Genomic DNA, 18,668 nt, shown 5'->3' on the forward strand with positions numbered 1-18,668 from the left:
TACCTAGTCACTGAAGCAGAGTGCCCAGTCACCTCACACTCTCGACACAGTAGTCTAAACCAGTGTTTACCAAATCCTGGTCCTCTAGTACCCCAACAGCACACATTTCTATTATAACCCTGGACAAGCACACCTGATTCAACTTGTCAACTAATCATCAAGCCCTCACTGAGCTGAATGAGGTGTGTTTGTCCAGGGCTACAACAAAAGTGTGTAAAGTTGGGGGTACTGGAGGACCAGGGTTAGGAAACACTGGTCTAAACCATCATCACTTGTGAAAGGATTTACAGTAAATGTAGGACTCTACAAGGGAGACATCTACAACATCCCACTTTAATAAATCTCTACCCACAGACCAGTACAGACACAGTAATCTTCTGTAGAAGTCCCTGCCCACGTAGGGTTCCAGTATAGTGAAAAGCCCTCAGTCAACTGATTTAGAGTCAACAACAGTGATACTACTGCTGATAGACAGGGTATCTTATGCAGTCTCACACAACAGATCATAAGATTCCATTAGCTTTGATCATGTCAAATATGTCAAATCCGTGGTTGCTATGTACAGTACTGTATCAGTGTACTGTAAGTGCCATACTCCTTTCAGGCCACAAGATGTCTCACCAGCTCGACATTAACGCCTGAGCCCTGTCATCTCTGGCTCACTTCTTTACGGTACTCGTAAAACAATTGTCAGCATCTAATAATGTGATCATAGTCCCAGTGAAGAATAAACACACACTGTTTAAATCACCCTCACCTCTCATCCTCAGATGAACTGTTCTGGGATGAAACGTTACACTGGTGTTTGATGAAGGAAACTCAGGGTTATGGTATATGGTTAAATCACAGTTAGGCTCCAGTTGTCCATCATAGCTCACATCGTTGCAGATGACTCATCAGGTAGAACTGAACAGAGTGGTGTAACAGAGTGGATGGGGGAAAAACAAAAGCTCTCTTACCCTTCTGCCCTTTGACCCAGGGATCCCAGGTGTACCCCTCTGCCCCCGAGGACCCTGGGATGAAGAGAGGGATGGAAGAGGGAGGCAGGGGGAGAGTGGACAGAGAGAGAGAGAGCAAGAGAGACAGAGAGAGAGAGAGATGGGGAGAGTTGGAGAGCGAGAGATTGTTATGGAATGTCTTCAAGAGAATTCATGACCGCTCAATTCAGTTGCACGGTCACAGATGAGACGTTATCCAATCAATTACATAGAAATTCAGACGGTTTCTGTTTGAAATGGAGCCAAAGATCATCTACACGGTGTGTGATCTGATCGTCCAGCTATGGATGTGTACGCTGCAGAGGATGTTGTATTAAGTCAGAGTGTTTATACGGACTAAATGAGGCTAAATGAGCATTGTCTATCTACTGTATATAAAATCTATCAACCCTACCCGGTCGCCTACAGACAGTCCAAATGAGCAAGAGGAAATGAGCTGCTATTCAGTGCTGTTTGACAATCAGTCGAGTGAAGTACTGCCTTTGCGGAAGAACAGACATTCATGTGGGGAAAGAGGATAATTGATATTGAATTACCCAGTGAAATGTCAAGTGTTAAGAGTGTAAATCAAGGAGAAGGAAAAATATAATTCATGACAAATCTTCCCACTTGATTTAAGTATTATTAATCCCGCAATTAAAGTGTTTACGATAGCTTAGACCAGACATAAAATGGGAATCAGGGGAGTCAATGTATTTCATCCCTTCACTCAATTAAGTTCATCACTTATGTGTCACAAGCCCAACTGGGAGGAGGAAAATATAACTACTCTTCTCCTACAAGTGAGCACTCACAGGGAGGGAGGAAGACAGACCCAGAGAGAGAAAGAGAGAGACAGAGACAGAGAGAGACAGAGAGAGACAGAGACAGAGAGAGACAGAGACAGAGAGAGACAGAGACAGAGAGAGACAGAGAGAGACAGAGACAGAGAGAGACAGAGAGAGACAGAGACAGAGAGAGACAGAGAGAGACAGAGAGAGACAGAGAGAGACAGAGAGAGACAGAGACAGAGATAGACAGAGAGAGACAGAGAGAGACAGAGAGAGACAGAGAGAGACAGAGAGAGACAGAGAGAGACAGAGAGAGAGAGCGCCTGAGGGGATGAGGAGGATAGAATAAACCATCCTAACTAGTTAAGTTGATGAACACTTACAAGTGGGCCTTGCAGACCGACGTCACCGGGACCTCCGGGTAAGCCTGGATACCCCTTGGACCAAAAGAGAAACCACAATAAAGGACAGACAATTAGAAAGAAAAGTGAAGTACGGTTGAAGTCGGAAGTTTACATACACTTAAGTTGGAGTCATTAAAACTCATTTTCAACCACTCCACAAATGTCTTGTTAACAAACTATAGTTTTGGCAAGTCGGTTAGGTCATCTACTTTGTGCATGACACAAGTAATTTTCCCAACAATTGTTTACAGACAGATTATTTCACTTATAATTAATTGTATCACAATTCCAGTGGGTCAGAAGTTTAAACACACTAAGTTGACTGTGCCTTTGAACAGCTTGGAAAATTCCAGAAAATGATGTCAAGGCTTTATATGCTTCTGATAGACTAATTGACATAATTTGAGTCAATTTGAGGTGTACCTGTGGATGTATTTCAAGGCCTACCTTCAAACTCAATGCCTCTTTGCTTGACATCATGGGAAAATCAAAAGAAATCAGCCAAGACCTCAGAAAAAAATTGTAGACCTCCACAAGTCTGGTTCATCCTTGGGAGCAATTTCCAAATGCCTGAAGTTACCATGTTCATCTGTACAAACAATAGTACGCAATTATAAACACCATTGGACCACGCAGCCGCCATACTGCTCAGGAAGGAGACGCATTCTGTCTCCAAGAGATGAAAGTACTTTGGTGCAAAAAGTGCAAATCAATCCCAGAACAACAGCAAAGGACCTTGTGAAGATGCTAAAGGAAACAGGTACAAAAGTATCTATATCCACAATAAAACGAGTCCTATATCAACATAACCTGAAAGGCCGCTCAGCAAGGAAGAAGCCACTGCTCCAAAACCACCATAAAAAAAGCCAGACTATGGTTTGCAACTGCACATGGGGACAAAGATCGTACTTTTTGGGGAAATGTCCTCTGGTCTGATGAAACAAAAATATAACTATTTGGCCATAATGACCATCGTTATGTTTGGAGGAAAAAGGGGGAGGCTTGCAAGCAGAAGAACACCATCCAAACCGTGAAGCACGGGGGTGGCAGCATCATGTTGTGGGGGGCTTTGCTGCAGGATGGACTGGTGCACTTCACAAAATAAATGGCATCATGAGGGAGGAAAATTATATGGATATATTGAAGCAAAATCTCAAGACATCAGTCAGGAAGTTAAAGCTTGGTCGCAAATGGGCCCTCCAAGTGGACAATGACCCCAAGCATACTTCCAAAGTTGTGGAAAAATTATTTAAGGACAATAAAGTCAAGGTATTGGAGTAGCCATCACAAAGCCCTGACCTCAATCCTATAGAACATTTGTGGGCAGAGCTGAAAAAGCGTGTGTGAGCAAGGAGGCCTAAAAACCTGACTCAGTTACACCAGCTCTATCAGGATGAATGGGCCACAATTCACCCAACTTATTGTGGGAAGCTTCTGAAAGGCTACCTGCAACGTTTGACCCAAGTTAAACAATTTAAAGGCAATGCTACCAAATACTAATTGAGTGTATGTAAACTTCTGACCCACTGAGAATGTGACAAAATAAATAAAGACTGAAATAAATCATTCTCTCTACTATTATTCTGACATTTCACATTCTTAAATTAAGTGGTGATCCCAACTGACCTAAGACAGTGAATTTTTACTAGGATTAAATGTCAGGAATTGTGAAAAACTGAGTTTAAATGTATTTGGCTAAGGTGTATGTAAACTTCTGACTTCAACTGTACGTGCAGAAATACATATGCAAATTAAGATGTTAATTCTAGTGGACTGGGGCCATGTAATTTTTCCTTGATTTATTGAGAAGCGTCTCCCCTTCAGCGCACTAAGCTCAAACTAAGGCCAGAGAGCGTCACAACAAGAGAAAAGAACATGACCACGACTTCTGGTTCGTACAGGGAGCAGTGTGTGTCCAACGTTGTACAGAAGTATGGCAACAGTCAACTAACGGAGAATTGCTGAGCTCAGCAAGAAAATCTTTAAAGAGAAACTCCCTCCCCATCTTCTCAAAACAAAACAACGTAAGAAAAGGAGGTTGACATCAACACTGAATTATTCCCGAAGCCCTTGACTTTGTGGTTCTGCTCCTCTGAAGTGTGGCTGTGTGACAGGACAGGAATATTTGGCCAGGGCCACCATCACTTATCCGACGGACAGCCAGCCAGGGAGCCAGCCAGCCAGCCAGGGAGCACAGGAAAGGGGGCCAAATCCACAAACCTGGACCTGTCTGTCTACCTGTCCACCACAGGCTGTAGGCCAGCTGGGGACATGACATGGGGCCAGCCTCTCTCTCTGTCTCTTTTACCAGACATACACAACAGAACAGTACAGCACTCAAAGAGCTCAGCTACACTACAGCGTTCACAGACAGACAGAGCCACAGGTCACAGACAGAGAAGAGTATTCACAGACAGAGAGCTACAGGTCAGAGCGACAGAAGAGAAGATCATTCACAGAGCCCCCAAGGGGAAGAGCTGGAACACAGCATTCATACTAACAATATACAGGACTGACTAAGAACCTGGAGGCTCCAATTGAGTGATTCATCACGAAGCCAGGACAAAAAAAGACAAAGCTTTTGGGGATTTTCACAACATTTTATCAAGGAAATGATCCTTTGGAGGAAGGATTGTTGACACATATTTGAAATTTGTATTTAAAAACATAATTGAGAAAGAATTGATCAGTGTCGGCATATTTGTAACATTTTGGCCTTACTCAGGCCTCCTTTAAGACACCATCTTGATGCATCTGTAGGTGCTACAAAACAACAATTGATGTCAAATTAAGCATTACGGGTGGCCTTGTAATATGTAGTATTTTTATTTCAATAAAATAAAAAAATCAAGTCATTTCTGAACATTGAAAAATATAAACATGAATATTGAAAAAAAAAGATTGTTGATTTGGCAAATTGTTCAACATTATATACTCTAGGGGAATGTCAACGTTTCAGTTGGATCTATTTTATGATCCAAGTTGCAAGCATTCTAGTAATTTGCAGGATGTGCAATGAAACAAGTGAAAGGAGAGCCGTGTGATAATTTACATTTCCTCCAATGCCAATTGCTCCGTATAAAATTGGCCATAACTTTAAAACTAGCAGAGAACCTACTCTGGAACTTTGATATGCTCAAATAGTATATTATGTTCAACATTAATATTGAGAAATTAGATAAATAAAATTGTTATTTTTTTTCAATAGTTATGTTCATATATTTCAATATTCATATATACAGTACCAGTCAAAATTTTGGACACACCTACTCATTCAAGGTTTTTCTTTATTTTTGTAGAATCATACAGAAGATATCAAAACTATGAAATAACACATATGGAATCATGTAGTAACCAAACAAGCGTTAAACAAATCAAAATATGTTTGACATTTTAGATTCCTCAAAGTAGCCACCCTTTGCCTTGATGACAGCTTTGCACACTCTAAGGCACTGCATCTCTGTGCAAGAGGTGTCATTACAGTCCCTGGTTTGAATCCAGGCTGGATCACATCTGGCCGTGATTGGGAGTCCCATAGGGCGGCGCACAATTGGCCCAGCGCCATCCGGGGTAGGCCGTCATTGTAAATAAGAATGTTCTTATCTGACTTGCCTAGTTAAATAAAGGTTAAAACATTTTTTAGCTCAACCAGCTTCACTTGGAATGCTTTTCCAACAGTCTTGAAGGAGTTCCCACATACACTGAGCACTTGTTGGCTGCTTTTACTTCAGTCTGCGGTCCAACTCATCCCATACCATCTCAATTGGATTGAGGTCAAGTGAAAGTGGAGGCCAGGTCATCTGATGCAGTACTCCATCACTCTCCTTCATGGTCAAATAGCCTTTACACAGCCTGGAGGTGTGTTGGGTCATTGTCCTGTTTAAAAACAAATGATAGTCCTACTAAGCGCAAACCAGATGGGATGACGTATCGCTGCAGAATGCTGTGGGAGCCATGCTGGTTAAGTGTACTTTGAATTCTAAATAAATCACTGACAGTTTCACCAGCAAAGTACCCCGACACCCTCACACCTCCTTCTCCATGCTTCACGGTGGGAACCACACATGTGGAGATCATCCATTCACCTACGCTGCGTCTCACAAAGACACGGCAGTTGGAACCAAAAATCTCAAATTTGGACTCATCAGTCCAAAGGACAGATTTCCACAGGTCTAATGTCCATGTTTCTTGGCCCAAGCAAGTCTCTTCTTCTTATTGGTGTCCTTTAGTAGTGGTTTCTTTGCAGCAATTCGACCATGAAGGCCTGATTAAAGCAGTCTCCTCTGAACAGTTGATGTTGAGATGTGTCTGTTACTTGAACTCTGAAGCATTTTTTTGGGCTGCAATTTCTGAGGCTGGTAACTAATGAATTATCCTCTGCAGCAGAGATAACTCTGGGTCTTCCTTTCCTGTGGCGGTCCTCATCAGAGCGAGTTTCATTATACTGCTTGATGTTTCTTGCAACTGCACTTGAAGAAACTTTCAAAGTTCATGACATTGATTGACTGACCTTCATGTTTTAAAGTAAGGATGGACTGTCATTTCTCTTTGCTCAAATGCATTAAGAAGGAAATAAAAATTCCACAAATTAACTTTTAACAAGGCTGTTAATTGAAAGGCATTCCAGGTGACTACCTCATTAAGCTGGTTGAGAGAATGCCAAGAGTGTGCAAAGCTGTCATCAAAGCAACCAGGGGCTATATATATTTAGATTGTTTTACACTTTTTTGGTTACTACATGATTCCATAAATGCTATTTCATAGTTTTGATGTCTTCACTATTATTCTACAATGTAGAAAATAGTAAAAATAAAGAAAAACAATTAGTAGGCATGTACAAACGTTTGACTGGTACTTTTAATTACAAATGTCAAATATATGTCAACAATCCTTCCTCCCAAATGGCAATTCTAGATTAAATTTTGTGAATATCCCCCAAATCATGCTTTTTCAGTGTCCTGGTTTCATGAGGAATCGCTCAATGACAGTATACGGAACACTAAGACAGCTACTCAGGCCTGAAAGCCAAAGATATGAAATAGCATTCCTACTCAGATGGACCACAACTACATCATTCACAGACATTCAATGCCACTAGCGCAACAGTTCCAGACACCCTCGCTAAGTGGTGTATACGTAGACGTTCTGTACCTACCCCGGACCCCTTCTCGCCAGGAGGACCCAATGGACCTGCAGGACCACGACCTCCCTGAGAAACAGAAGACACAGGAAAGGAGAGGGATCATTAACCCCTGAACCAACCTCAACGGGGCAGCAGGTAGTTTAACGGTTAGAGCATTAGGCCAGTAGCTGAAGTTCGAATCCCTGAGCCGACAAGGTAAAAAGATCTGTTGACGTGTCCTTGAGCAAGGCACTTAACACTAACTGCGCCAGGGTCACCGTTGATATTTTTTAAAATGATTATTTAACTAGACAAGGCAGTTATGAACAAATTCTTATTTACAATGACTGCCTAGGAACAGTGGGTTAACTGCCTTGTTCAGGGGCAGAAGGACAGATTTTTACCTTGTCAGCTCGGGGATTGACGATCTAGCAACCTTTCGCTTACTGGCCAAACACTCTAACCACTAGGCTACCTGCCGCCCCCAATAGCAGACCCAGGCTGTGACCCCACTCTCAGGGAGAGTTGGGAAATGCAAAAAAAAAAACATTTATAACTCAGACAAGTATAAGTATTATTATTATTAACCTTCATACATCAAACCACCAAACCCCACCACCTACCGCTGCACTTACAGCTCTTAAACCCAGGCCTTGAATCGATGGGAAAATTTATTTCATCAGTCCATTCTTGACATAGACCCAAAATGTTTTGCTTGTCAGCAATCAAGTTTTGAATCTATGCAACTGTCAAAATACTTTCAGTTTTTGCATTTATATGATGGTGCATTTTTGCATCATATGATCAAACAGAGAGGGATACTACAGTAAGTTAGCTAGCTGGTTATGCCTATCCAACTCTGGAACTCTTCCAAGTCAAGGTACGCTTTTGCTTTTATAAATGTATTGCTAAACAGCTTTCTGACTGTAGACTGTACTGCATGATTGTAGCTGGTTTACTAACGCATTAGTTCTAGTAGCTACAGTATGTAGGTGACAACGATGTAGGCTGCGTGTAGCGGTTAGCAGTCATGATATGAAGGTTTGGCTTGGAAAGTTCTTTTTCACCTTGTCACAGACAGCTGATGTGTTGTGCACTGAAGTCCACAAGCGAAGGGAAAAGGTGAGAGGAGGAGAGAGCATATAGATAGTTGCAAGAAGGAGTTATATACACAACGAGCAAAGTGATCATGCCGTTTTTATCTGGCTGCTATGAAAGTGTGCTAGCGTGTGATTTGGGAGTGTATTCATTCCGCCGATTCCGTTAAAAAAAAAATTCTTAAACTGAAGCAAACAGAATGAAACGGGGATAAACATACCTGCATTTGTCCAAATAGAAACTCTCATTTGCAACAGGTTGACTAATGATCACACCCTAGATCAGCTAGATATGTGCGAGGTGGCATTGAATGTGTCACTGTCTGTAAACCTTGATTACTCAAAGATCTCTCGATGAAAGTAAACTTTCATTCATTGGTTAGGTTGTAGCGACCTCATGATGGGTACAGGGAAAATTTGAGTATCACGTAATAGCCTAAACCTATCGATGTTACATTGAACTGGGTGAATGGAATATGAATGACAGTCATCCAACATGCTGTAAAAGAAGTAAGACCATGCTCATGAAAACAAAATCATCCTCCCTCATCTTAAAAGGTACCGACCACCACTGGTTTTCAGCACAGGAACTAGTTGGGAAACAGCCTCCAGGGTGTCTCTCTCGTCATACAGCATCAGCACTTAAAATGACTCACTTATGACCCAGCCCTGTGTGTGTAGTATGTGTGTGAGTGTGTGTGTGCACGTTTGCTTGCTTTGCAACAAAGTGGAAAAGACCACTTTACATTGCAAGTTATAGTTCAATGTGTGACATTGACATGGCTGGTTTACTGAAATCTACATTTTACATTTGAGTCATTTAGCAGACGCTCTAATCCAGAGCGATTTACAGTTAGTGCATTCATTTTAAAATAGCTAGGTGGGACAAACACATACTGTGTCACAGACATAGAAATATTTTTTTCTGAAATAAAGTAGCTATCAGTAGAGTTGGAACTAGAAAGTGTGTGGGGGGGGGGGGTTAAGTGCAAGTGCCAGTTCAGGTTATTTATCTATTTTCTTTTTGCCAAGAGACTAGAGGTGGCTCGGGTTGGGGGTGTAGGGTTTGAACATAGCCTGAAGGCAGGGGAGGGCAGTTCCTCCTTCTGTTCCGTAGGTAAGGACCATGGTCTTGTAGTGGATAATGGAGGAGCAGGGTGACATGAGAGAACTTGGGAAGGTTGAAATCTAGACAATAGGAACACAGCAATGTACTTTGACAGCCTAATGGCCCTAAAAAAAAACATGCTACCTTTTCACCGGCTTCTCCTACTCCCCCTGACATCCCGATCAGGCCCGCTGGACCCTGCAAAGGGGAGAGAGAGAGAGAGAGAGAGAGAGAGAGAGAGAGAGAGAGAGGGAGATCAATAGTATACAAACATCCGGGTAAAGTATGTCTATTAGAGGAGACATGATCCCCACCCATCAGTATGTTCATAGAGGTCATAGATAACTATGTAATGGTGATGTAAGGATGGGGAAAGAACTGCAATCACATGCTTGTAAAAGGAAATTACATGAAGGAACCAGGGAAAATCCCTCAATGAAATTTGAGCACATGAAACTGAACAAATGTAATTAATTAGTATATGCAATGTTTTATGTTGTTAAAAAGTAATGAGGCAATGCAAATCATGTCAAATGCTAATTTGGTGTTGTATGAACAAGGCAATAAAAACAGACATTCTTTTCACAGTATTCACAAGCCATATTCCAAGGCTACACACTGCTGTGGATAAAGAAATGAGAGGCATATACACTACGTGACCAAACGTATATGGACACCTGCTCATCAAAAAAATCTCATTCCAAAAGCATGGGCATCAATATGTAGTTGGGCCCATCTTTGCTGCTATTTCAAATTCCACACTTCTGGGAAGGCTTTCCACTAGATGTTGGAACATTGCTGTGGGGGCTTGCTTCCTTTCAGCCACACGAGCATTAGTGAGGTCGAGCACTGATGTTGCCCGATTAGGCCCGGCTCCCAGTTGGCATTCCAATTCACACCAAAGGTGTTCAGTGGAGTTGAGGTCAGGGCTCTGTGCAGGCCAGTCACGTTCTTCCACACCAATCTCGACGAACCATTTTTGTATGAACTTCGCTTTATGCACGGGGGCATTGTCATGCTGAAACAGGAAAGGGCCTTCCCCAAACTGTTGCCACAAAGTTGGAAGCACAGAATCGTCTCGAATGTATGATGTAGCCCCAGACCATTATTTCTCCTCCAACAAAGTTTACAGTTGGCACGATGTATTCAGGCAGGTGGCATTCTCCTGACATCCGCCAAACCCAGAATCATCCGTCAGACTGCCAGATGGTGAAGCGTGATTCATCACTCCAGAGAATGCGTTTCCACCGCTCCAGAGTACAATGGCGGCGAGCTTTACACCACTCCAGCTGACACTTGGCATTGAGCATGGTGATCTTAGGCCCGTAAACGCAATATGCTCCCGCAATAATATACCACGTACACTATATACAGTTGAAGTCGGAAGTTTTCATACACCTTAGCCAAATACATTTAAACTCAGTTTCACAATTTCTGACATTTAATCCTAGTACAAATTTCCTGTCTTAGGTCAGTTAGGATCACCACTTTATTTTAAGAATGTGAAATGTCAGAATAATAGTAGAAAGAACGATTTCTTTCAGCTTTTATTTCTTTCATCACATTACCAGTGGGTCAGAAGCTTACATACACTCAATTAGTATTTGGTAGCATTGCCTTTAAATTGTTTAACTTGGGTCAAACATTTCAGGTAGCCTACCACAAGTTTCCCACAATAAATTGGGTGAATTTTGGCCCATTCCTCCTGATAGAGCTGGTGTAACGGTGTCAGGTTTGCAGGCCTCCTTGCTCACACACGCTTCTTCAGTTCTGCACACAAAGTTTCTATAGAATTGAGGTCAGGGCCTTGTGATGGCCACTCCAATACACTGACTTTGTTGTCCTTAAGCCATTTTGCCACAACTTTGGAAGTATGCTTGGGGTCATTGTCCATTTGGAAAACCCATTTGCGACCAAGCTTCAACTTCCTGGATGATGTCTTCAGATGTTGCTTCAATATATCCACATAATTTCCTACCTCGTGATGCCATCTATTTTGTGAAGTGCACCAGTCCCTCCTGCAGCAAAGCACCTCCACAACATGATGCTGCCACCCCTGTGCTTCACGGTTTGGATGGTGTTCTTCTGCTTGCAAGCCTCCCCCTTTTTCCTCCAAACATAACAATGGTCATTATGGCCAAACAGTTCTATTTTTGTTTCATCAGACCAGAGGACATTTCTCCAAAAAGTACGATCTTTGTCCCCATGTGCAGTTGCAAACCATAGTCTGGCTTTTTTATGGTGGTTTTCTTCCTTGCTGAGCTGCCTTTCAGGTTAAGTTGACATAGGACTTGTTTTACTGTGGATATAGATACTTTTGTAACTGTTTCCTCCAGCATCTTCACAAGGTCCTTTGCTGTTGTTCTGGGATTGATTTGCACTTTTCGTACCAAAGTACTTTCATCTTTAGGAGACAGAATGCGTCTCCTTCCTGAGTGGTATGATGGCTGCGTGGTCCCATGGTGTTTATACTTGCATACCATTGTTTGTACAGATGAACGTGGTACTTTCAGGCATTTGGAAATTGCTCCCAAGGATGAACCAGACTTGTGGAGGTCTACAATTACTGAGTTCTTGGCTGATTTATTTTGATTTTCCCATGATATCAAGCAAAGAGGTACTGAGTTTGAAGGTAGGCCTTGAAATACATCCACAGGTACACCTCCATTTGACTCAAATGATGTCAATTAGCCTATCAGAAGCTTCTAAAGCCATGACATCATTTTCTGGAATTTTCCAAACTGTCAAAAGTCATAGTCAACTTGGTGTATGTAAACTTCTGACCCACTGGAATTGAGATACAGTGAATTGTAAGTGAAATAATCTGTCTGTAAACAATTATTGTAAAAACTACTTGTGTCATGCACAATGTAGACGTCGTAAAACGCCCAAACTCTAGTTTGTTAACAAGAAATTTGTGGAGTGGTTGAAAAATGAGTTTTAATGACTCCAACTTAAGTGTAATGTAAACTTCCGACTTCGACTGTATACCAGGAGCTGTTCCAGGCCCGCCACGTCTGTTGACTCATCCAGCTGTAATCCATAGAATTCACTGGCTTGTATGCGAATCAGTAATTGTTTCAAAACATCTCATGTCACTGGTGCGTTGTGAAATTGTCTGTATAGTTTTTTTGGGCCTTTTCCCCCAGCAATCAAAAATCAAATCAAATCAAATTTATTGTAATGTCCCAGCCATATCTGCGGCAGCAGGAATAATGAAGTCCTCCACAATGGTATAGGGCTTGCCTGTCCTAGCCACTCGGTAGCTCACCATATAAGACACTTCTAGCCCCTTCTTATTAATGGTATCTGTTGATTTTATACATGTCTACCTACTCAAAGGTTATCTTAATTCTCGCTCAAAAAACTCCTGTGGCTTATTTTTCAAATTGGCTTGTTTTGTTTCTAAATGTCTGTGCAAGAGTGAAGGTTTCACCGAGTTGTGAGATAGTACTTTTACATAGATAACGCACTGTGACTGGGGAAAGGCACTACTCCCAATGTAAGTGAACCCCAAATCAATGTAGTTCTCATTATATTTACGCCTCTTCGATGGTCCAACATCCCAGTCTGTTGTTCGTTGCTTTCCCGGGCTGCATCAGATTCACAACTGTCAGTGTCCATGCTAGCTGGGCTAACAACAAATGTAGAATTACTGATGCTAGCATTGGATGTGCTCATGGAAGCAGAACAACTTGTGTCGTCGACAGGTGCAGGTGTAGTACTGCTGGAAGTAGCAGTACTACCGATATGTGTCTCTATGGACGCGGGTTTTTACTAAATTGACTGTTTGAAAATGTGAAGACAATTCTTATGTGATTCTTTATTCTTTATGTGAATCACATTTTTATTTGGCGTACCCCCGACGGCATTGCGCATACCCCTGTTATGGCCATTGCTTGGCATCTGACCGTAAGGCGCTGCAGAGGGTAATGCACACGGCCCAGTACATCACTGGGGTCAAGTTTCCTGCGATCCAGGACCTATATACTCGGGGCGGTGTCTGAGGAAGGCCCAAAAAATTGTCAAAGACTCCAGTCACCCAAGTCATAGACAGTTTTCTCTGCTACCGTACAGCAAGTGGTACCAGAGCACCAAGTCTAGGACCAAAAGGCTCCTTAACAGCTTCTACCCCCAAGCCATAACACTGCTGAACAGCTAATCAAATGGCCACCCGGACCTATTTCCATTGACACCCTGCCCTTTGTTTTTACACTGCTGCTACTCACTGTGTGTTATCTTGCATAGTCACTTTACCCCTACCTACATGTACAAATGACCTCGACTAACCTGTACCCCCGCACATTGACTCAGTACCGGTAGCCCCTGTTGTTATTTTATTGTGTTACTTTAAATGTTTTACTTTAGTTTATTTAGTAAATATTTTCTTAACTCTATTTCTTGAACTGCATTGTTGGTTAAGGGCTTGTAAGTAAGCAGTTCCCGGTAAGGTGAACTACACCTGTTGTATTCGGCACGTGACAAATCAAAAGTGATTTGATTTTGATTCAACCTGGGCTGATTCTACACTGTGTTCTGCCACCCAGCCCTTTGTAGTAGGTCTACAGCAGCAGTTCTACTCTCACTAGAAGAGTGTTGCCACATCCTACTGTCCTGCGCCTAAAACGCTGGCTAACAAAGAGAATGCGGGCTGATGTACACATGAGAATGAAGGGCTGGATAAAGGGCCGAGGTTTGGCCCAGCGCCAGTGTCGATGGTAAGGAGAGGAGTGGATAGTAGACGATAGGAGCAACGTCTCTTGCCCCAGTGAATCCTGAAAGGCTGGTGAAAACGTCCCCAGTCTGGCCAACCGCTAAACCCAGTGTGGTCACTGTGGTTGTCTTACTATGTACGAGGCAAATATGCATGACCAAAATGTCATTGTTGCACAAGAGACGTACCGTACTTCCACGTGTGTTTCTGTGGCTACGTTTCTTGTCTTTTTCAAAATGTATTTTCTATCTTTCCCCCCATCAGCTCTTAGTTCCTCAATATGTGGTGTGTTTGACAGAGACAGAACACATCTGTGGCAGGTTAGACGTAGCCTGTAGAACTCCCGTCGGAGAACAGGGATGTATAGAGTGGGGATCGGGACAGACAGAGCCGTACACAGAGCCAGAATTGTGACCACACTTCTGGACTCCATTAGTCGTTGATGCGATTGAAGGAAGTGGGGAAAATAGGATGGGAGGAAAAAAGGGGGGAGGAAGAAGGGAGATTTTCCTGGAACATCTAAAGCCAATGCCGTCTGGCAGTTGCGAAACAGAGAGGCCACTGGGGCTGGGGCAATATGGCCAGAGGTGTGAAAGACGCACGCAGACAGACACTGCAGTGCTGTACATTACACTGGGTCCTCTGAACACTCCCTCGTGTGACAGTTGAGAGTCTCCTGTTTCTGTGTGTGTGGATGGGAGTCTTAATCATCCACAGCTGTTGTGATAAGAGCGGGTGCAAACCAGATAGCTAGTGGGTACATTCCTGTCTGTTCTAATGTATATATTAAACAACAAACTAACTTGTGAAAACACAGTAGGCAACCGCAGAACACATCTCTACTGTAAGGTATAAGTCACAGCGTAGCCCCAGGCATGCAGGCAACTGATTTGTACTGTAGTGTCTGTGAGTAAAGGCAAAGGCAGGCAGCCTTGGGAAACATGGGAATACTAGTGTCTCCAGATCCATACAAAATCCCTTAATTGAGGCATGAATTGGGACAACATGGCGGTATACCGTATATTCCAACACTATTGAAACTATTTCCTTTAAGTTTTTTAAGACATTAATATTTGTTGCTACTTTTTTAAGTAAATACCCTCAGTCGACTTCTGCAGTACGTTAGGGGATAAAGAAGATAGTGTTCTTCTTTTCACCTATCTTCATTTCACCTGGGTGGGTAGGATAGTCTGGAAGGGCAGGACGAGGACGGGGGAGCAGGTAGCTGACTAGTGGTGGCTATTCAGCAGCTTGATGGTCTGGGGGTAGTAGCTATTGGCCAGTCTTACAGTTTTTGCAGCAAACTGCGAGTCACATTTTTTAGTTACTTGTATAACTTTATGAACTGGGATGTCTTTCCTTGAAATAGTTTTGGTCAGAGGCTGTTTAGCATTAACTTAGTATTCTCTATGGGTTTTGACATGTACTTGTTAGCATTGCTAACATTCGGATAACAGAGGCAGTGGGGTTAGAAAATAGTGCCCCTTGTGTTCAGTGCCTGCATTACCAAATATCCAGGGTATGGCACAAGGTCGGCATGAAGGTATGACAATCTGGATACCCCCCAAGCCTAGTATCCTGTATCATTTAACAGTAGAAAACTGGTTCAAGGGCTTTCTCTCTATGACAGGGCCTCTTCAGATGGGGCTTTCAGTTTTCGAATTGCAGTCTGCAGCGATCTGCTTTCTCAGGTGTGTGTGTGTGTGTCTGTCAGCTTCCTTAGCCCTGGGTTAAGATGTGTGTCACAGTGAAGGTTATAAGTAGAGCAGAGCAGCAGCCAAGGAGAGAGACTGACATCACCTTTGTAGGTACTATAGAAGAGAACCTTCTCTGTTGTCAAGTGCTACTAGTCTCTCACCCACATGTTTCAAAGCAAAGCACGAATCTGTCAATTCCCTCAGCAGTAATTCAATTCAGAGGCATTTCATTTTTTTATTACTGTGATTTGATTGGGGGGGGTCACACTGAAATGGAACACTTGACGACCCAATCTAACTTGGCCCAAAATACAGCACATCCTACAAACTCCCAATAAATGATCGGTTCAAACACTTTATGGGCAACATGTTGCTGTAAGGGCTCTCTAGGTGACACAATGAAGCCTTAGTGAACACAATCACAAACAGCCCAGGAATATGCTGACCCAGGGCTAACCCGCAGTTAGCCAACCTGTCGACAGTCTCTCTTCAGACCTTCCAGATGATATTTATTTGGAAAGTGATGTAATGGCCTTCATTAGAGCCTCCATGTGTTTTCCGAGCAGATATATATATTTTTTTACATGGAGCCTGAGGCTCCTTGGCTTCAAAGGGCCCTAGTTCGCTAGCAACAGTCTGTGGTGGGTGGTTAATACCTCTGATATGTGCTCTTCTATGCAACAAAAAAAGAGTATGTCCCAAATGGCACCCTATTTCCTACATAGTGCACTACTTTTGACCAGGGCTCTGGGTGTCATTTGGGATGCACCCAAGGCGTGTTTGGTGGCAGCGGGTTCCACAACGCACATGCTGCAAATATAAGCATCGCGGGGCCTGATAAACACAGAGAGGCATAATGCATTAAGATATGAGATGTTTAGGGGGGCTTGTGTGTAGATCTCTTGCATGGGAAAACATGTTGCTGTGTTTGTATTGAGTATCAGAAGACTATCCGGACCATAAAACAACAGACAGACTTTTGAAACATTGCCGTTTTACAGTTAATTAGACCAATCCAAAGTGATTGTATTATTCCACAGATGTTTTAAAAACTAGCTGGGCCACTGATGTTTTTGTTCCATCAGTGGTGGAGCCATTAAAATACTTGTTATTGATGAATGAAGATTGATTATCATAGATTGATTAAGACACTGGCCAAACATCTGGATAGTCAATTTTGTTGTTGTTGTAGTGCATGTGTACTGTATACATGTACAGTTTGTGTATGTTGCTAAGGGCAACAACACGATTCCAGTTATGCAGTTAGTTTCCTTGAAGAGACATTTTTACTCCCCAAACAATTGAGTCTCGCACAAACAAAAGAACGCAAGTCCAAAATGAGGTCACTTCCAGAGAACATCACTGACTGGAGCTCCTTATACTCTACAGTGGTGGTCTGCCAATTTCTGGATAGAAACACACTCATTTTAGGCATGGAGAAAATTCCTCTCTAGGACTACATTAACTGTAGGACAGAAGGATAACAGCAAGACATCAAAAATACTAATGTAGTTTCCTCAATGCTCCTGCCTCCTACTCCTCTTATTCTCTATTTATCCTCTACCTCCCTACCGCTCATCCTCGACCTCTTCCTCCCTGCCTTCTCCTCCTCTACCACCATCACCTCCTTTCCTATCCTTTCACTCCTCCATCTCCCTACCCTACAAAACCACTTAAGGACCCTTACATCTCCATCACTGCACTCAGACTAATGAAAGCCAACCACTCTACATCAACGTTCTTCCTATACTATGGGGATAGGGAAAAACATCATGAAAACCTTCATGTTCTCGGCAGGAAGTAGTGGCTTAATTACTTATTCCAATTGCTGTACATTAACGAATTCGAAGTATCTCATCTTGCCGCTAGCGCTGCGGTGTTTTCATGTGTGCATTGTCAGCTCAAAACACCAGACTCACTTGCGGTCCATTTTTTCCAAGGCCGCCAAGTTCCCCCGTCTCCCCCTGAAAACCAGAACATCAAAACAGAACATTAGTTAGCTAGCTTTCTGTGTGCATTAAAGATCCAGCCGTTGGTTGCACTTTCACATGATCAACAGCTTGCACAGGGTTAATAAACAAATGATTAAAGCACACATGGCGACACTCTTGATTTCCTCTGTTTCTGTTTCTTTCACTCCTGTGGGTTGTCATTATGCTTTAATGACAGCACAGGGAGAATTCCTTCTCTGTCTTAATAATGAGGCGCAACACATCTATTAGACAATCAACCAGCCCCACCTTGAACTAACCCAAGTACCCAACGCAGAGACACTGACTTACTGCATGGCATTTTGAGGAAAACACAGAAGGGGAATTCCTACTGATAAACCTCTGCTACATTGTGTCGCAGTGAAGACGACGGCACAAGGCATTGTGCAGGGTACACACCAGGGGAAACCGACTGCTCCTTTCATTGTAGCCCCGGAAGTTCAAGGCTGATATCAGTACTGCAGGCATTGTTAGTAGAAAACAGGATTCCCCCATTATAGTGAATGGAAAAATGGCAATCTTCGTGGTTATATATATATATATATATATATATATATATTATTATTTTTAATCACATTACCAATAATTGCTTCTAATACACCAGATGTACAGTACAATATGTCCTTGAACGGATTCTTTTAAATCGCACACAGAAAAAGTTATAAGGATATTTAGTTGCTAATGGCAACCTGCAATACCCCGGTCAGCCTTCAACTCGATTTACTCAATGAGAGTGGGCAACACTGAGCTAGCCTGCAACGTCACTT

General features: G+C 42.6%; 1 protein-coding gene across 1 annotated transcript in view; it reads right to left on the reverse strand.

Moving 5' to 3' along the window:
- Positions 1–18,668, reverse strand: part of LOC112250505 (collagen alpha-1(XXIV) chain) — a 205,918-nt gene that overhangs the window by 78,944 nt on the left and 108,306 nt on the right. Inside the window, exons 25-29 of the mRNA XM_042321159.1 lie at positions 17,830–17,874; positions 9,644–9,697; positions 7,328–7,381; positions 2,152–2,205; positions 960–1,013 (exon numbers count right to left, since the gene is read on the reverse strand). Of these exons, the coding sequence (XP_042177093.1) occupies positions 960–1,013; positions 2,152–2,205; positions 7,328–7,381; positions 9,644–9,697; positions 17,830–17,874 (261 nt within the window). The remainder of the gene's footprint in view (positions 1–959; positions 1,014–2,151; positions 2,206–7,327; positions 7,382–9,643; positions 9,698–17,829; positions 17,875–18,668) is intronic.

This window comes from Oncorhynchus tshawytscha, linkage group LG01 (genome assembly GCF_018296145.1).
Source record: "Oncorhynchus tshawytscha isolate Ot180627B linkage group LG01, Otsh_v2.0, whole genome shotgun sequence".
Taxonomy (NCBI): domain Eukaryota; kingdom Metazoa; phylum Chordata; class Actinopteri; order Salmoniformes; family Salmonidae; genus Oncorhynchus; species Oncorhynchus tshawytscha.